The following is a 21,120-nucleotide window of genomic DNA, read 5'->3' on the forward strand; positions in this document are numbered from 1 at the left end:
AGTAAAACAGTATTGATCTCCTATCTCCCTTGCAATTTATTCCCTGGGGGCAAGTTCTATACAAATAAATTCTTCTCTCTAGAAGGCCACTCCATTTCACATGGAAGTAGAACAACAAAGCCTGGTCAATTATAAAAACAGTATTTTATGAAACTCATTTCAACAAAGTAAAAGCAAACAAAATTTAACTATCATGAATATTGTCAGTGCATTTTCTTTTAAAATTACTGGTAGTGCAGAAACAATTTTGAAATAATCCTGAGTGGTTTGTCTGACAAGACTGGCAAGAATGACTTGTTAGACAGCCTCTCTAATGAGAGATAATTTTCATTGGCCTCAAAACAGGATCATTTGTAGGCAGAAAGAGCAATATCAACTTACTTAGTGAATCCAAATTCTTTGGATGACTGCTCAAAGTAATATTTTTCACTCTACTTCCTCAGGCTCTTAGAAATCTTAACACTTTCCTCTTACCCTCCCCTTCCTGCCCACACACAAAAAAGCATAACTCTCATCACTGCAAATATTTTATTGAGCACTCACTATATTGTTGAATGTTACTAGGAGAAACGAATTATTTTAAAAGGTAACTCACATCAGTAAGCCAGTACAATTATTCTGAAAAGTACAATGGTACTGAGTCACAAAATGCTATTAAACTTTAACCCAGTGTTCCATTCCTGAGTAAAAACTAGAAAAATTAAAAGAAAAAAATATACAAAAAAAGTCACTTTATTACTGATCAATGGTAGAGCACTTGCCCTGGGATAGATCCCCAGCACTTAAAAAAAAAACCAAAAAACAATTCAGCCAATTTTCTAAACCTTTGATGGAACATGACATAAATATTAAAATAACACGGGACAGAGTTGTAGGAAATACAACTTTGGAAAGAAAGCAAAATAGTAAACTTTCTACACTATAAAAAATAAAGTATATAACATATAAATGATCAAAAATATAGAAACAGTAAACTTCCTAACTCGAGAGAATTCTGTATTCAAGAAGCAAAGTTTCTTACCACCATGGCTGTATCTCTGGTTTCCTCCAGTCCTTCCTCCAAATCACTCAAAGGCTCAAGGTCTACATCCTTTTCTTTTTCTTTTTCTACTAATTCTTTTGCTTTTTTCCTTCTGTTTTTACCACTCCCATATATACCAATGTCAGTCCTAGGACTCAGCACCTACAAAAATAAAAACAAAGTTCGAACTCTGATTTTCAAAAATATCTTCAAGTAAAAATGGTAAAAGGAATCACTCTCTTAAAGAACTTTATACACGGTATCTAATTCAGTATTTCCAACAATCCTGTGCAGTAGGTACTTATTTTCCATATTTTACAAAGGAAACTGAAATTTAGAAAAGAAACAACCTGTCCAAGAACAGAGGATTAACAATTAAGGAGCAAGTCTTCAAACCTGAAGCTATTTTATTCCAAAGCCTACACTCTTTAACTACCATGTTCAACTGCTCAATATAAAAAGGACAGCTGAGTATTCAAATTGTCCTTCTGAGAAATAAAATCTGCTGGCACACACCAGTAATCCCAGCACTCAGGAGGCTGAGACAGAAGGACTAAGTAAATTCAAGGCCAGCCTGTACTACACAGTGAGTTCAAAGCCAGGCTGAACTACATAGTGAGACCCTGTCTCAAAAAAAAAAAAAGAAAAAAATATCTATTGTTGGGACCAATGCTACATAATTTTAGGGAAAAATCATTTGATTAGATCTAGTTCTCCCCCCTACAGGACAGCTATGGGATTTCGAAACATTATTCCATTTTGGCCTCCAGTCACAACTGAGACCTCAACGATCATCCCTGATGCTGTGATGCTCCAGGGTAAGATCACACCTACTGGAGACATCCTGGAAAGAACCAAATCTTCATCTGCATAGTTCTTCATGGATCTAGGAATTCTGCCACTCCCCAGTTATGTTACATTTGTTTCTCCCTACTACTATATAAAAGGTGCGGCAAGCTGGGGAGGAGGTGGGGGGGCTTTCATCTTTGCTGCCCAGAGCAGCACAGATCAGGCCCAAAGCTCAGCTTCTTCTCCAAGTCTCATTTTTTCTACCTTTCCTCCTGTATAATAAGTTAATTCTCCTTGTGCTGCTGTGGCTCGCAGGAGACTAGGACTTACTGTACAGGTTCTAGTAACGTCCCCTTTTCCTGTTCCCTACATTTGGCACCCAACATGGATGTGAATCGGATCCATGAGTGAACTCGCCTGGGACAAACTCAAGAGTAAAAGAGACAGCACACAGATCTCCCAGGACAATTTCCTGACTCAGACGAGGGACACTGGTGGTAAGTGTGTGCGTCCAGCTGGGGGTAATTTTCTATCTTTGCTGAGTTATAAACATATATAAACATGTCTCTGTCATCAGAGCAGCATAACTTTGCCAAATTACTTAAGTCGCTGTTAAAGCAAGCTAGGTACCCAGTACCTAAGGATGCTGTGATAGATTTGTTAAAAGACATACAAATGTATGTCCTATCTTTTCCCCAGGAAAGGACAACTAACTTAATAGCATGGGAATGTGCAGGTACTGTTCTCCGTGAGGCCCAGTGAAGGGGTAATTAATTGCCTTTCCCCCTCGAACGCTCCCCACTTGGGCCTTAGTCCACTTTGCTCTCAAATTCTCTCAGTCAGTTCAGGAGACCTCAGCTACCCTTCCCCGCACCAACCCTTCTGTCCAGGCTTCCCCTCATTCGGCTTCTTCTCCAGTTTGCTTTCATCTCACTGCGGCTTCTGCTCCACCACCAAAGCGTGCTGAGGAGAACTCTAATTCTCTAGCCCCTCAGCCTCCTCAGGTATCTCGCAAAGGTCCAGCTGCCCCTCTTGTGAAGCCCACTTCTGGGGCCACTCCCTATCGCCGTATCCTGCAAAAGGCTGTGACACTGAGCAAGGTGGTGGGAGACCCTCTGTGCTTTCCTATCTCAATTTTGCCTGATATCGACAACTCAGGGGTGGACATGTATGTTCATGCCTCATTTGATTTTAACATCCTAAAGGAGCTCAGGCAGAGCATGCTAACTAATGGCGTCCAAAGCCCTTATACAATGGGCTTCTTGGACAATGTACCTCAGACTTATTCTCCGGTTCTGCATGATGTTTTTCACCTTGCAAAAACTTGCCTGTCCCCTGCTCAGTAACTGCACTTTGAGGTGGAACTTCATTCATTAATCAGGGAACAGGGTCCTAAGAATCGCTCAGGGAGATGCTCAGTCAAGAGAAATTACTACTGATATGTTATCTGGCAAGGGTGACTTTTCGGATTTAGGCAGGCAGGCCCGTTGCCCAGTGTTACTCTTTCACCAGCTATAGGACCTCCTGTGGAGGGCTTGGGCTTCTGTGCCAGTTGATAGTGCCTCGACGCAATCTTTACTCAAATCATGCAAGGGCCGTTGGAAACTTACACAGAATTTGTAGCGAGATTACAACAAACTATTAGGAGACAGATTTCTAATTCCTAGGCAGCAGACATCCTGACTTTACAGCGAGCCTATGAAACTGTTAATATGGATTGCAAACAGGCAATAAATCCTGTTCACTCCTCCTCCTCCTCCAAAGATCTTGGAGCACATATTAAGGCATGCCAAAATATTGGGTCTCCTTTATACAATTTGGCTCTGATGGCTCAAGCCATCTCCCAACATTTACATGGTACACACAGTGATTTAAAATGTTTTAATTGTGGAAAATTGGGGCATCTCAGAAAAAAACTGCAAAATCAAAGTGGCTTTACAAGCTGACCCAGAGCTACTAGGTCAGGCATCCAAAGAAAGTAAGCTATCACCTGGCCCTTGCCCTCACTGTCGAAAAGGCATTCGCTGGGCTAAAGCCTGATACTCCAAATATGGTAAGGATGGCACACTGCTGCCAGGAAAATGGAAATTGGGCCCAGGAAACTATAGGAGATCATGGCCAGGGGGCTCCAGTCCCCTTGAGTCAGCAGTACCCAGTTCAGACCCATGCATAAGTATAAAATCAGACAGCATGAGTGTCTGGAGGGCTATTTCCTTCCTCTTCAGGGGAACACTCAGGAGCTCAGGAATAGATCTTCCTGGTGCTCAGAGAGTTCACCTGCTGAGAGGTGAGACGCCAGTATCTGTCCCCATGGGAATTCATGGACCTCAACCCCACCCCCACCCCCTGGAACAACTGGTTTGATACTTGGAAAATTCTCTAACTTTGCAAGGCATTATTGTTATTCTGGCTATTGTTGATTCTGATTGTAACTCTGAATTGTGCATTCCTGTTAGTGCCACGGTACTTTGGGTAATACAACAAGGAGATTATACTGCACAATTGTTGCTCTTGCCTAAACCAAAATTAAATAATGTTAGCTTTAAAAAGTCCCAACAGGATCCTCAGCCGGAAGTTCCTCAAGAAGAGATTTATTTCACCCAAGAAAAAACTGCTCCATGTGCAAAAGTAAATTGAATGGCAAATTCTTTACTGATAGACACAGACTCAGATGTGTCCATGATTGGCACATGTTTTTGGCTGTCATCTTGGGGCAAAAAACCAACTAAAATATCTCTGGTGCCCTTGGCGCCCCACCAACAAGTTTTGCAAAGCTCCATTCCCCTGCCTTATGAAGGGCCTGATGGTCAATTGGGACATATTTGTCCTTACATAGCTGGCCTGTAGGCAGGAGAACTAGGCCTAATCAAATGATTTTCCCTAAAATTATGTAGCATTGCTCCCGACAATCTATCACTGACAGAGCCCAATAACAATAGAGTTAAGATCCAGGCTAACTGCTTTTTCTGGACAAATAATAAGATCAACCCGAAATGGCTTTGTGTAAGGTGTCAGATTTCAGGTAAACATCTGATACTACTAATAGGAATCACGTGTAATGATGACTACATTAAACTGAAAACAACTGTCACCAATACTACCATCTGTAGGTAACAATCTATCAACTGCTGGTGAAAATGAAGTACATGTACAGTAAACTACACTTCACCTGTAACAATGTATGGCTGGAGTTTTTCTTAAGAAAGGTCCGCCCTGTTCGTTCTCTCCAGGCCCGTGCTGCTGCCACCTGTGACTCCACCTGTGGCAGTGCATCAAGTCGTACAGGGATAGGGCGCCCTTTAGCAGATAAGCTTTCAAGCTGTTCCAAGTAAGCATAGTTGCTGCCACTCTGAAAAATAAAAGTAGAGTCTCACACAATTTTCGTTCTCTTATAATACCTGGCAATATACCATTGGAAAAACTTACAAGTTTAGGGTTAACTTTTTTGTTTAAAAAAACCTAACCATGAGTTCCTAATATCTCCATTACACTTATACTTCTACATGGGTTTATAATGACCAAAACAAAGTTCATTTGGTTGGTGCAGGTCATCATATATGCCCAAAGGAGATCACAATCTTACTGAATATTCAATCTTACAACCACTACCAATAATCTGACTTTCTTTGAAGACTCCATGTCTACACCTCCGTCCATAACCTACACTGAGCACTTCCTAATTATATAAGTTCCTTACCTTTGTATTAAAGGGCAGTCCTGACAAAATTTAAGTGACTTGCATTTTTCAGGCAATTACTACAGAGGTGACTTATACAACTTTAGAATAACCATATGTTATGTATATAAGGCAACATACCAAATAATTCAAAAGGCAGCCATACACTTAGCTTTATGTTTTCTAAAAGGGCTTTCAGTCTAATAAAATTTTTACATCACACTGTCAAGCAGTGTTGTTTTTCATTTTTTTTCTTTTTTTTGGTGCCAGGGATCGAACTCCAGACCTTGCACTTGAGAAGCAGGCAGCGGAACCACTGAGCTAAATCCCCGGCCCAAGCAGTGTTGTTTTTACTTTTGATTTACATCTAATTCATATACTTCTAATTTCACATGTATAAAACAGAGGATATGCCTACCAATTTTCATTATTCCTAACCCACCACCATATATTTGTGACTCATTATAATTTACATAATTAAACAACCTTCAACCTCCTACTAAACAAAGTTTATATGGGGGACTAGAGGTATAACTCACTTGACAGTGTGCTTAATATTAAAAAATATTTGTACAAATTCATTTTTAATGAACATGTCAAAGATTTTATTTCATTAATGAGATAATTAGTAAGATGTAAAAAAACAGTTCAAAGGAACAGACATGTAAATTAATTAGGAATGAAGAAATTAATTTGTTAATAGATGGATGCAAGCATTTAATACCATTTAGGACAATGAAATTTATTTATTTTATGGTACTAGACATGGAACCTCTATCCTAACTCTTTTAAATTTTGAGACAGGAATTCACTAAACTGCCTAGATTGGCCTTGAGCTTGCAATTTTCCTCCCAAGTATCAAGTTAAAAACACATGCCAACACACTCAGCTGGAATCACCTTTTCTATAGAGTGGAAATCAGCTGTGCCATTACAGACAAATTTAACTGCCTTTCTGTGTACAAAGAACTAAAAGCTTTAGTTCTGGTAATCATCTTCATTATACATAAAGAGATAAAAATGACTATTTTCCTTCTAAGTTCAAAGTTTCAGTACTTCCATGTAATGAAGTCATTACTGTCTTTAGAACTTCTATACTGCATTCCAGTAAAAGGTTACTTCTCACGTATTAACACATTAGCCTGTACACTCATTCTGAAAGACACACTGATGCATGTGGAAAAATAAACAGGCAAACTTATAAATTTTCAAAAAGAATAATGAGGTTTTTGTTCTATGAAATATTATAATGGGATAAGTTAATCACTATGGTACCATGATAAGATACACAGTTAAATGGAATAAATAAAAAAAAAAGTTCTGACACAGACCAGGTCAAGAATAACATATTTACTACTATTCCTTCTTGTTTCCATCTAGAGCATTTGATTACATAACAATGTCCGTATAAGCCTAGATACATCCTATCCCAAATGTATGTATTCTAAAGAAGCCTGCCTATGAACAGAATCTGTTCACTTACGCAGGGTCTACAAGTCAGTATTGCACTGGAGAGATAGACCTGGTAGAGAAAGAGTCCTTGAAAATTACAAAGGAGACATATGACAGCTTTTCAACTTAGTCTTTCAATTATAAGTAAACACCCAATTAAGTATTATCAGATTTTGAGAGCAATCAACTACCTGAAATACAGGTCAAAGACAAAACAAAGGAGCTGTCCTTATATATATATATATATTTTTGGTACTGGGGATCAAACTCGGGTCCTTGCGCTTGCGCAGCAGGCGGTGAAACCACTGAGCTAAATCCCCGGCCCTATTTTTTTTTTTGTACCAGGAATCAAACTCAGGGCCTTGCGCTTGCCAGGCTGGCACTGTGCCACTGGGCTAAATCCCTGGCCCAAAACATATAATTTTTGAAAAAGGAAGAGGAAACAGTGGCAGCTAAGCAGGTTTCAGAAAAAAGTCAACTGAAAATTTAGAATGTAAAAGAGAAGTCACCACAATTTGACACCTAGAATATTTTTTCTTGGAGCAGCAGTTTACTGGAAGAGAGTTTTATTTTGTTTGGGTGCAGCTCTATAAGTAAATGTATCTATAGGATTGGGGATATAGCTCAGTGATAGAGTTTGCCTAGGTAAGGCTGTGGGCCTTATTCCAGAAGAAAAAAAAAAAAAGAAAGGAAGGAAGGGAGAGAGAGGAGGGGAGGGGAGAGGAGAGGAAGAAAATGAGAATATTTATATACAGTATACTGTAGATGCTATTAACAGCTTTTTAAAATTTAAACATACCTTCAGCAATAATTTCACTGTTTTGAATTCCACATGCGTAATACATATCTCCAACTAGAAAAATATGCTATTTTGAATGCCAGCGTCCTTTCTTTTTTTTTTTGCACATAGAAAACAGGCCTACTAGGTCTTTTATGCAGTTCAACATAGAAGGTGACACCACAGTAAGATAAGCAAAGTTCCAGTTTGGGTGCCTCCATTTCCTACCCCTGTATCCTGATCCAGTGGCTGCCAAAAACAAAAGGAACTGAGTAGGGTGCTTGGTCATGGGGAAAGCCGCTGTGGTTGGCCTGGCAGATGGCAGAGGGAGAGGGTTTCACTTATTCGCAATCTGAATGACATCCTCGTCCTCCAACGGATGGTCTTTAACCACTTTCTGAGGATTGTGTTTCACAGAGAGACCCCAGACCAAAGAGTATTTAAATTCTTTGATAAGACTTTTACGAATCTACATGCAGAAATCCTCCACCGTGGTCCTGGAGTAAGGCAGCACCCCAAGAGATGTATAATCTGGTAATTGGCCTTGGGGTTTGGTGCAGATTCTCACTAGTTTCAGATAGTCCCAGATCTTTTCTAACTGGTCGTCAAAATTCCAGCAGTGATGGGCAGAGATGGGTACACAGTGTGGCACCTTACAGATGATGTCCAATTCCTCAAAAGAGATCTGGTTAATCTTGTTTAATACATAGGTACAAGGGATATACACTCTGTTTCCTTCCACCACATCAATGAGGTCATCAGCTGTGGCATTGCTACGCAGAGTTACATCAGCATTATGAATTCTGTACTCAGCCAGAATGCTCTTCACAGTTTCAGCATCCAGCTCTGAGGGCAAGTGGATGTGAGATCAATGCCTCACCTTTCTTCTTAAAGCTGATGTTAGGAGGTTTGCTATTCAAGTGAATGCCAAAGCCTTCCAGTTCGTTTGCAATTATCTTCTTTTACCCCAAGGCTTTCAGGACATCCAGAACATGTATGGGCCACTGCAATGAGTTGACAACCTCTACCTTTCCCATCCTTGGTACCTTTGTATCTGATGACACCAGGCAGAGTGGTCAGAGTAGTGAACTCATAGGCTGCCACCTCAGAATATACTCCTGCCAGGTTACTCAGCAGTGTTGACTTCCCCACAGATGGAAAGCCCACAAACCCAATTCATGCATCACCTGTCTTGGCCACATCAAAACCTTCTCCTGGCCCACCACCACCACCACCTTTTGGTGTAATGAGTTCTCTACGAAGCTTAGCAAGCCAAGCCTTAAGCAGCCTTAGGTGATGTGCCGTGGCCTTGTTCTTTTGAATCCGCGCCACCTCAGCTTCAATCTCCGCAATCTTTGCTAAAGTGCTGCTCATGGTGGCGAGTCACAGGGTACACAGCCCCCATACTAGTTGTCTCCCCTCATACACCACACTGTGGGCAAGCCACCACCACCAGGGACTATCGTGTCCTATCTTTCTTTACACCCCTTCTCTCACATGGCTGCTCCCAAACCTAAAAAGTACCAAGAGTGCTGAGGTATTCAGTTAATATTAATTTAGTTGTATTTTTCTGCCTGTTTTAAAAGTAATTCGTGCACATTAAAAAAACATTTAAAGAATGTTAACAGGTAATAAACTCCCTACTGGTAAGAGTTGAACAGCTAATTCCATCACCTTTGATAACAAAAATGAATAATGTTGAAGTGGGTAATCCTTGCTCTGAACTATGAGATGGAAGAATAAGTGAATTTTAAGCACTGTGAGTATTTTACTATGATTATTCAATTATAAAGAACTAAAGGCTTAAAGGATTCATCTGAGACAGTAGGTTCATCTGACAAGTAGGTTAATACAAAAGTCTCCTTACCTGAATAGCTTCCACTTTTGCTGTCCACTCTCGAGCCTTTTGTAAGGCTTCTTTCAGAGACAACACATTGGGTAGAAAAGCTGGAATGTTTTTGGCTTCATTGACAATGCTTTCTAAACTTGCCACACTGTGCCGAGGTCTAGAAGAATAATAGAAACAGGGTCCGATGCATGAGAGAAAGTCCAACTGATACCAACATTAAATAGTATTTTTATAATGTGCGGACAACTTTCACACACGAGTTCATTTAATTCTTACCCCAATCCTATTAAGAAAGCAAAGCAGCTATCCTCTTTATTTCTACTTCACAGATAAGAAAACTTTAACTCAAAGAAGGTAAGATTTTTTTCCCCTAAAGTCTTTTAGTGAAGAAATGACACACCTGAAGTATGGAACAAGTCTCAGCTACAGGTCCCCCCTTTTTTAAAAAATTTTTTTTTATTTTATCCCATTCCCCTCCCCTCAAGCCCCCTTCCCTATGTACAAATCCAGGCCCCTTTTGCTACCCACCCTCTACTCTAGCTCACTACAATACCTGAAATGGTCTGAAATGCATATTTGATAACAATGAGGGAAGCAAAAGACCATGAATCCATTAATATTGAGTATGAACATTTAATTCAACTACACTCATTAATACCTAGTTCTACAAAGATGAATAAAACATAAACCTTATTGTCAACTAATCAGAACACAAGATAAGGATTACTTACACTGGGAACTAAGAACAAATTACCACAGGTTCACAACTATAAGGAGTAGTGATTAATTCTGCCTTCAAGAGCTGAGAACTTTGACTCAGGCCTTAAAGAACTATAATTTTGTCAATGGAAAGATTAAAGAAACCACTAAACAAAGGTATGGACAAACATATAAAAATAAATTGGGGTCCAGGGATTTAGCTCAGTGGTGCTACTGCCTCCCTCGCATGCACAAGGTCCCAAGTTCAATCTCTGGTACCAAATAAATAAATAAATAAGTTGGTAGAGTTCACCTTACAATGGGGTATGGCGTGATGGATTGGGGGGTCGGGTGGAGAAAATAGGGGAATCTGATAGGAAAGAAAGATACAAACAGATTAGTTTCGAGAAACATAAATTCCACTCACTAGGAAAAGCAAAAGGAAGTAACAAGAGTGAGAGGGTTTCATCATCCATGATTCCTACCATGTGCTAGCACTGATCTAGGTCCCGCAGATTGCCAAAGAGAAATAATGACAGGGGCCAGGGATTTAGCTCAGTGGCACTGTGCCTGCCTCAAAAGTGTAAGGTCCTGAGTTCGATCCTCAGTACCAAAAAAAAGAATGATAAGCCTTTGCCTCACGAAACTTTTTAATCTTTTGGGGAAGATTATTAATAAGGAATTATGATACACTTTGATAAGTGCAATGATAATGGAAAGTAAAAGTACTTCAAAATATATAGGAAGACTTAATTAATTTGACAGGTTAAAGAAGGCATCCCAGAAATGATATCTAAACTTTTCATCCTTTCTGAATCAGAGATAGTCAGAGAAGGCAGCACCAGAGGCAGGGCAGCGGGTGCTGGAGGTGTACTACAGGGCACAGGCAGACCAAAATAGACATGTACTAGGCTCCTGAGAAAGAACATGGTTTCGGGAGTGTCTTAGTTACTTTTTTCTTTGCTAGGACAAAACACCTAACAACCACAAGTTAAAGGAGGAAAGGTTTATTTTAGCTCAGTTTGTAGAGGATGCAGTCCACAGTCGGCTGGTTCCAATGCAAGGTGGCATGGCAGAGAAGAAACAGCTCATGACATGACAGACAGGAAGCAGCCAATCTGCCTTCCTTCTTTCCCTTTTATTCCATTCAGGCTACAAGCATATTGGATGGCACCACCTAGACCCAGGGTGGGCTTTCCCATTATCCATATCCAGAACTTTGCTAGACCAATCAGTGGACTAATTTAGTTATCACACACCCTTAATCCATATTCACACACCCTAGATCCAACCAGTGCTGAAAAGCCCCACCTATTAACACATGAGGCTTTGGGAGACATCTAGATATAAACCATAACAGTGAGGAACTTGGGGGGTGGTGGTAAATTACTATGTTTGGAACACAGACTACAAGAGAAAGAATAAAACATGAGGTAAAATTATATAATTAAGAAAGGTGCTAGATGACAAGTGGCTTTATAAATCAGGTTGAGGAACTGGGACTTCATTCTCAGTAAAAAAAGGAAATTAGTGAAGGCACTAAGCAAGGGAATGAAATAGTGACACCTGTATTTTAGGACAATAGTAGTGGCAGTGTAAAGAACAAATTAAAGAGAGAGACAATGGATAGAGACTGCTGCTATGACCTAGACTAGCTATAACAGCTGCCTACGGAGACTGAAAGAAATAATAATCTTCCAAGCAGCCTAAGCAAAGACTATCTTCAAAATAGCAGACAGAATATCTTCAAAGTATGGATACAAAATATCAACCTAGAATTCTATGCATAATGAAGAAAGTCTTTAATGAAGAATTAAGGTATGATGATATGATACTTTCCACAGAAGACCCAAAACACCTGGCCAAAAGACATCTAGACCTAAATGACAGATTCAGTAGAGTAGCTGGACATACAGTCAACACTCAAAAAACAACAACCTTCTTGTACACAAATAGCAGACTCACTGAGAGAGAAATTAGGGAAACAATTCCTTTTACAATAGCATCCCCAAAAAATGAAACATCTAGGAATCAATCTAACAAAGGAAGCAAAAGACCTCTACACTGAAAACTACAGCACTCTGAAAAAGGAGATCAAGAAGGATATAAGAAAATGGAAAGACATCCCTTGTTCCTGGGTGGGAAGAACCAATATAGTGAAAATGGCCATACTTCCAAAACTACTATATAGATTTAATGCAATGCCGCTTGAAATTCCAATATACTTTACAGAACTAGAGAAAACAATCCAAAAATTCATTTTGAACCAGAAGAGACCTAGAATAGCTAAAGCAATTCTAGGCAACAGAGACAAGGCTGGGGGTATCACAATCCCCAACTTGAAACTATACTACAAAGCTACTGTGATAAAAACAGCATAGTACTGGCAAAGAAACAGACCCGAGGATCAATGCAATAGATTAGAAGATACAGAAACAACTCCAGACATACTCAGCCACCTCATCTTTGACAAAGGAGCCAACTATCCTCATTGGAGGAAAGATAGCCTATTTAATAAATGGTGTTGGAAAAACTGGATTTCAACCTGCCAAAGGCTAAAATTAGACCCATACCTATCACCATCCACTAAACTAAGATCAAAGTGGATTAAAGATCTAAATATTAAGACAGAAACACTAAACTTGCTGGAAGATAAGTTAGGTAGAACTCTTGAAGACATTGGCATAGGAAAAGACTTTGTGAACAAATCCTCAGTAGCATGGGAACTAGCAGAAAGAATCAACAACTGGGATCTCATCTCATTAAAAAGCTTCTGCACTGCAAAAGAAACCACGAACAGAGCTAAGAGACAACCTACAATGTGGGAAAAAATTTTTAGCAGCTGTACCTCAGACAAAGGTCTACTATCTAGAATATATAAAGAACTGAAAAAAATCAGACCCCCTCCAATTCAAAGACCCAATTAAAAAATGGGCATCTGAAATGAACACACATTTCTCACACAAAGAAGTAAAAGCAGCAAATAAACATATGAAAAAATGTTCAACATCACTGGTCATTCGAGAGATGCAGATGAAAACAACACTCCACCTCAGCCCAGAAAGAATGGCTGCTATCAGGAAGTCAACCAATAACAAGTGCTGGGGGGGGGGGGGGAGAAAGGAACCCTTCTCCATTGTTGGTGGGAGTACAGACTGGTGCAACCACTGTGGAAATCAGTATGGAGATACCTCAAAGAACTAAGACTAGAGGTCCCATTTGACCCAGCTATTCCCCTGCTGGGTATCTTCCCCAAAGAATTAAAAGAATCATACCACAGCAATATATGTGCACCCATGTTTATAGCGGCAGTTTGTAATAGCTAAAGCTTGGAAACACTCCAAGTGCCCATCAAGTGGAAACTGGATAAAGAAGATGTGATTTTTTCATAAAATGGAGTACTACTCAGCCATAAAAAACAAGAAACTAGAGACATTCGTGGCTAAATGGAAGCATATTGAGGCCATACTCTTAAGTGAAATAAATAGGACACATGTGTAAATATCGAATAGTTTCTCTAGTGTGAGAAAGTGAAAGTGTAAATAAGGATTAAAATGATTAAAATGAATAACTGATGATTTGAAATAGGAAAAGGTCCAAAGGTGTAGGGGTGGTGGGAGGGGAAGGGGAAGGGACAGAAGGGAAAGGAAAAATTATGAGAAAAGAAAAAAAGTAAAGGAAACAAAATCTATGTTTTACATAGATTTACATAGGAAAGGGTGAAGGGGGTGAAGGGTGCACAGGTAATGGGGAAAAAAACAAGAACCAAGATACATCATGTACAGGTACAAGCACCCAATGATAAATGTAAACATATTGTGTACCTAAAATGTACCAATAAAAGAATTAAAAAAAAAAAAAAAGAATTAAGGTAAAAATAATCCAGGCATGGTAGCACATGCCTATAATCCCAGCACTCAGGAGGCAGAGGCAGGAAGATGGTGCCACCTTGACCTACATAGCAAGTTCCAGGCCAGCATAAACTACACAGAAAGACCCTTACCTTAGGAAGGGAGACAGGGAGGGAGGGAAGGAGGCAGGCAGGCTGGCCAGACCATTTGCAAAGAAAATTTTTTAAAAATCTGAAACTCAAGGAAATAATATAATCAATATGACTAAGTTTGAGAAAAGAGAAGAAAAAGAAGAAAAAGAGAAGTGGTCAAAGTTAACTGCTGAAGTATTTGTTCATATGTGTGAAAGATGATATATAATTCACAAAATGAATAAAGCAGGTATGGGAAGGAGTTAATGAGACAGAGAATTTTGGGTACCTGTGGAGACATCGACTGGAACTAATAGGCAAAGGGTATTTTTGAAAGAAATCTAGAGAATTTAGGAGTTGTTCAGTATAAAGATGGTAAATGGAGCCAAGAAATTAGATAAAATTTTCAGGGAGAGTGTACAGAATAAGAAGAGCCTTTGCCCTAGGCCAGAATCTTGAGGAAAGCCATTATTTGAAAGGCAGAGAAAAGGTCCAGAGCAAAGGAAGTGGGTATTATCAAGAAATTAATGGTAAGGACTTAATACCCAATGCTAAGAAATCAAGAATATTAAGAATATATTTTAGAAAGATAATTCTGACCACATCACCCTCTCTTCATCAATTTTATTTTCTTCATGACACTAATTATCTGGAATTCATACATTTATTCATCTGTCTCTCATTACAATGTTAGCTCTATGAGACCAGGAATCCTGTATATCATATTCACTACTGTCTCCATAAGGTTTAGTAATGTAGTAGCTACTTACTGTACTGAAAAGATCAAGGCAAAAATACAAAAGGACTGTAAAAAGAGTTGAAAGAGAGATTTGAAAGTCATATTGGAGGCAAAGTCATCAGAACATGGTGACTGATTAAATATAGATTTGGAAAAGTTTTCAAAGATTACTACAAACAAAGCTTAATTTGTTAGATGATCAGGTGAATCAGGTATACCAATCATAGTTTTGCATTCCAAAGTCACTTAGCTTCTGTACTTAATACTCCCACTTCCAAGAACTTTCACAAATCTGAAGACACGGTAATTTGAATATTTTAGGAAAAGCTATTAATAAATTTTAGAACATATTCTGCATGGCATCTGGTGAACAAAATATCTTGTATACATGGAGACTCCTCTTAACAAGGCAGAGCTGTGTTAATGAAATCACCTAAAACATTTCCTATCAAATGCATCCAAAGTAAGTGGATTGTGAAGTAGTTAAGCACATACAGACTTCAGGAGGAAGTAGAAGAGGTTTCAAATTTCACCTGTGCCACTTAACCACATAAACTTTCTAAATAAGCACCCCAGTTTCCTTATCTTTATCTCACAACAGAAAATACTATATAAATATTAATCTTTTCTGGTAAAGAAATGCTTTCACAAAAAACACCAGTTAATTACTAGCCAAATTAGTTGATACACAGTCAAATATAAGGAATACTACTCAAATCTCATTAAGTTCAATGGAATGCCAATGCTAATCCAGCTGCTTAACTTGATTATCTCTCACTTCTTTCCTGCATAAATTCTCCACTCCAAAAAGGCTCATTCATCTTGTCATATGAATACATCCTACATATTCCTAAAACTTCATTTATAGTTTCTCTTACTCTCCTCCCTTCTCTTTAATCCTACTCAGTCAAGACTCTCCTAAAATTCTTGTATTTCTCTCAAGCTTCTCAACTGACCATCCAAGTCCACCATAATTTCTTCTCCAAGAATTCCTGTAACATTTTTCCATATCCCTCAGTTAAGATTAATAAAGTATAGGTGAGCTTTGTAACTCTTAGTTCTTAACTAGTTAATCACTAATCATGGGCTCTGCACAATAGTGTGTGCATATCTGAAACTGTTACATGTAGCCCCATCTAATACCTTAATGACTGGTCAAGAAAGGATAAAACATTTAATTAAACATTTAATGAAACAGGTCCTATGTTCTTCCTTCCCATTATGCTGACGTGATTATTAAAGAAGCAACAGTCACCAAAATATATGTTCACCTTGCCTGTAGGCAGACCTTAGCCTTTTCTTCCCATCTTTCAGACACTGTAAGGAGCTCCTGTAGCTCAGCCATTGCTTTCTCCACAGCATGGTGGGGTGCCAACCCTACCCCAGAGTCAATCAGTTTTTTCATGATGTCCAAAGTGACTTGCTGTGGATCTGAGAGGGTCAATCTTACTTCATCCAACCACCGAGCCTGCTGTAGCTCTTGCTTCAGTCGAGGTAATTCAGGTAGCTCCACATATAGACTAGAACCCATGTCTATCAACATCTGGAGTTTGGAAGAATCTGGGGTTTCATCCATCATTGCTTCCTGAGCTCGTTCATGGAACTCTTCCACATCATCAAGCAAATTCTGAAAAGGACAAAATAAAAAGCAAATGCTTGGGGTGTGCCTTAGTGGTATAGCACTTGCCTAGCATGTACAAGGCCCTAGGTTCAATCCTCAGCAACATACACATACACACATACACACACACATACATACACACACACACACACACACACACACACGGCAAATTTAAAGAATATAAAATGAGTATGGAAAAGATGTAGTTTGAGCAAACTATCAATTCTAGAGCATCTTACAATTTTACCATCATAACACCAAATACTGAAATACAATAATTAAATTCATTAGTGATCATCAATAATTTTAGATCTAGTATACTTTAAAAATACAATTGATTCATTCAGTAAGTATTTAACATTTGCTAACTTAGATGCAGGCACTGTTCTGGTCACACAATTTTTTTTTTTTTTTTTTTTTTTTGAGACAGGGTCTCACTATGTAGTTCAGGCTGATCTCTAACTCATGACAATCCTCCCATCTGCTAGGATTACAGGCATGTGCATCATCATGCCTGGCGGCACACAGTATTGAACAAAACAAAGTCCTGTCTTCAAGGAACATATGATGTGTGTGATTGAAAAATACAATAAATGTTTTAATTTATTACAATAAAAAACACATTGCCATTAATCTTCCTCAGTATACTCTCCCTCACTTCAAACACACTTATGCCATCATTCTTATTACTTTCTGAAGCAGTTCTGGAAGTCTTTTTTTTTTTTTCTTTTATTGGTACATTGTAGGTATACAATACATTTACATTTCTCATTGGGAATTGTACCTTTACATAATGCATCTTGGTTCTTATTTTTTCCCCATTCCTAGCCCTCCCTTCTCCCCCTCCACCCTTCCCTATTTACAAAGACTTTATTTCCATTTTTTCCATTTCTCATCATTTTTCCTTTCCCTTCTTTCCTTTCCCCTGCCCCTCCCACTACCCCTACACCCCTTTGGACCTTTTCTTCCTATTTTGCATTATTGATTATTCATTCTAATCATTGGTACATTTTAAGTATACAATATAATGACATTCATCATTGGAAATTTGCTCCTTTACATAAAAAAAAAAATCTTTTTTTTTTTTTTGGTACCGGAGATCGAACTCAGGTCCTTGCACTTGCGCAGCAGGTGGCGAAACCACTGAGCTACATCCCCGGCCCCTGGAAGTCTTCTTTCATGAGTATATTTAGTTGTACTGTTGGGGCTGCCTCAATGTCCTGAATTCAAAACATTTTGAATTCTGGAGAAGAGACAGAAGTTGTATGATGCCAGATCTGGTGGATAAGGTAGATGAAAACACACTGTAATACTTTTAGGAGCTTGCCTTTCTGTTGGATGACAACCGGCAGCAGCATTCACCTGTTTTTGATCATATCACATAAAGACAAGAAAGAAGACTTCCAAAACTGCTTCAGGAAATGGCAAGAACAATGGCATAAGTGTGTTCACAGCAAGAGGGAGTACTTTGAGGGGGACAACTGCAATGTGTCTTTGACTGTAATAAATTTTAAATATTCACCATATATTTTGTTCACTCCTTCATTGTAATATTGGTGGCCAGACAGTGAATATACGAATAAAATGGCTCAGTTTAGTGTTAGATGCTCTGAAAACAACACAGGACCACAGAGAATGACCAGAGGAGACTGAGAGCATGTAATTTAGCAATGATAGTCACAGAATACAGTAAACCAAAACTAAAATGAAGATAAGGTAGGAGTTGGAATTGTATGAAGAAAACATACAATCATACAACACATTTTTCTGATGGAAAAATAGTTCAAGCAGTATAAATACTAACTACAAAAGCTTTAAAAAGGAATGGGCTTGATACGTTGTTACAAGTGCATGAGGGAAAGCCAGGTGTGGTGGCGCACTCCTGTAATCCCAGCATTTGAGAGGATGAGGCAGGAGGATCTCTGCAAGTTTGAGGACAGCCCTGAATGACCCAGTGAGATCCTATCTCAAAAAACAAAACAAAAAAACCAACAAGTGGATGAGAGAGAAATGTAATAAAAGAATAAGCAGAGGTTAGACAACATAATGTCTTATAGATTATAACAAGTTTCAATTTAATTCTAATGGCTTTGGAGAACCACTGCAGGATTTTAATCATAAGGGAAAGAAGGATACAGCTCAGTGTGAAGGCCACGGGCACAATCTCCAGTATGATTAAAAAAAAAAAAAAAAAAAAAAGAAGTAGAATATAAAGAAGTTCAGAGACCAGTGCAGTAATCCAAAGCAAAGATTCTAAAGGAACACAATGTATTTTAAACAATGAAGATGAAGATAAACAAAGGTCATTTGGGGGTATATTTTGGCAGTAAGAGCATTTGTTGGATAAGGGGGATAAGGGAAATAAAGGAATCAAGGACTTTGACTCATGTGATTCATTACGAGGCTTTTAAAATACCTCTCAAACTGGGCTGGTGGTGCTCATCTGTAATCCCAGCACTCTGCCAGGCTGAAGGAGGACCACAAGTTCAAGCCTAGCCTGGGCAACTCAGTGACTTAGTGAAACCCTTTCTCAAAATAAAAAATAAGAAGGGATGGGGGATATAGCTCAGTGCAAAGGCCCTGGGTTCAATTCCCAGTACTGCCAAAACATAAAATAAAAAATTATTCTTTCAGTCTGTTAGAAGAAATGTAGAATATGCATCTGGATATACAAGGAGTGATGGGGGTGGAGGCCAAAAAGAACTAAGAAAAGGAAGATGTGGTGTCACAGATGGTTGTGAAGAAAGTCATTCGAGAATGAGATTAGTCTACACCAAAATGTTCTTATAAAAAGCAGTGAGACAAGATCACAACAGATACATTTTGCATGTTGATAACCTTGATAAAAATTATTTTAGACACCCTAGCCAACCTTAAAACACAAAAACTATCAAAACTTACTAACCATGTAGACCAACATTCTTGATATATACTTTAGAGATTTTGCTTACTCATTAAATGATCAAGGTCCTGATAAATTCAGAGCTCTGCCTGAGCAACTTAGTGAGACCATGTTTCAAAATAAAAAAGGGCTGAGGATACAGTATGAAGGCTCTGAAATCAATCCCTGGTAAAACTAAAAGAAAGGTTCATGAATAAAAAAGGGCTCATGTATTACTTACTCACTGTTATGCTCAGATTCTTTTAACTAATTTATTGCATTTCAGCTATATGTATATTAAATAAGGGCTCTGACCTACCAGAGAAAAAATAATTCCTAATAGCCTTCATTCCAAAATTGTAAAAGGAATAAAGGTTAAGAACAAAACTAAGACCCTATCTACTAAAGAACCTTAAATGACAGCATATATGTGAGAAAATAAACAAACAGAAGAGAAAAACTAGTCTAAATATCCCATTCTATTAACCCCAAACAGTAGCCCATACTACAAAGGCTATTACTTAAGAGAATAATGTAATACTCCACCTTTACTTGTCGAGCTTGGCTGATAACACATGGAAGACTAAAAAGTTGTTGGACAAAGGCCTTCAATTCTTCTACTGTCAGCTTGGTCCGAGTTCTCCCACTATCTGGGCTCTGCCTAATGTGAAATAATATTGAAAGATAGTAAGAAAAAGTTCAGTCATTCTGATATAAAATGGGGTTCTTACCTACTCTCTTCAGAATTCAAACCTAAGTAATCTAGAATTCTAATGTTTGAGGGATTCCACTGCAGTGATAATCACTTCAAAAGATTTTTTAAGTTCCTAACTTAATGACTCAAAGATTCAACTCTCTAAGTCACAGATCCTCCAATCTATAAGGGCTAAAATATTTCAAACATTAAATTTCCCCAGAGTGAAATATTAAGTTCATTAAACTAAACCTTGGTTTGTTTTTTGTTTTGTTTTGCCTTTTTCGGTTTCCTTGAGACACTCTGTAGCCCAGGCTGGACTCAAACTCCTGATCCTCTTGCGTCAGTATCCCAAGTACTAGGACTATAGACTTGTGCCACCACCCCAGACTTAAATCCTGTGAAAAAGCATACAATTTGGGACATAGGCCTTTAGTTTGCCTTTGATTAATTAACCCTCTGAAACTTTTCTAAAATCGTGTCTATATATTATACATTTTTCTAAAAGGGTCCTTAAACTTTAACTAGATTCTCCAAGGAGCTCAGTGATTCAACTATAAGTTAAGAACTACTAGACAGGGCCAGGGATTTAACTCAGTGATGCCGCCACCTGCCTCGAAAGCACAAGGTCCCAAGTTCGATCCCCGGTACCAAAAAAAAAACCACTCCTTAAACAGCCTCCTCTGCATCCATCAAAGTTACTCTTTGCTGTCACCTCCCTTCAACCTACAGTATCACTTATTTATTTGAAATATTTATTGTGTACTACTATGTGCCAGGAATTGTTCTATGTAGAAAAATATAGCCATGAAAATAAGGACAGAAATCCTGGACATTCTAATTTAGTGTACATTGTCATGGAGGTGAGGAAGAAGGTAAGAGATGACGATAAGTAAATGAGTATAGCAGAAGGTGACAGAGAAAGAAGAAAAACAAAGCA

The 21,120-nt window shown here is 38.6% G+C and overlaps 1 protein-coding gene and 1 pseudogene across 6 annotated transcripts in view; both read right to left on the minus strand.

Annotated features, from left to right (window-relative positions):
• Kdm5a (lysine demethylase 5A) overlaps window positions 1–21,120 on the minus strand; it is a 113,015-nt gene that overhangs the window by 39,391 nt on the left and 52,504 nt on the right. For all 5 annotated transcript variants that reach the window (XM_087185937.1, XM_087185939.1, XM_087185934.1 and 2 more), the window contains 5 exons: window positions 20,033–20,147; window positions 16,256–16,611; window positions 9,583–9,721; window positions 4,980–5,159; window positions 1,022–1,183 (listed from right to left, as the gene is read on the minus strand). In XM_087185937.1, the coding sequence (XP_087042063.1) occupies window positions 1,022–1,183; window positions 4,980–5,159; window positions 9,583–9,721; window positions 16,256–16,611; window positions 20,033–20,147 (952 nt within the window). The remainder of the gene's footprint in view (window positions 1–1,021; window positions 1,184–4,979; window positions 5,160–9,582; window positions 9,722–16,255; window positions 16,612–20,032; window positions 20,148–21,120) is intronic.
• On the minus strand, window positions 5,166–9,576 carry LOC101696314 (developmentally-regulated GTP-binding protein 1 pseudogene; annotated as a pseudogene). The gene has a single exon (XR_015440760.1). The product of XR_015440760.1 is annotated as a developmentally-regulated GTP-binding protein 1 pseudogene (transcript).

This window comes from Heterocephalus glaber, unplaced genomic scaffold, assembly GCF_053883595.1.
Source record: "Heterocephalus glaber isolate CG9 unplaced genomic scaffold, H.glaber_assembly_v1.0 deba00000281, whole genome shotgun sequence".
Classification (NCBI taxonomy): Eukaryota; Metazoa; Chordata; class Mammalia; order Rodentia; family Bathyergidae; genus Heterocephalus; species Heterocephalus glaber.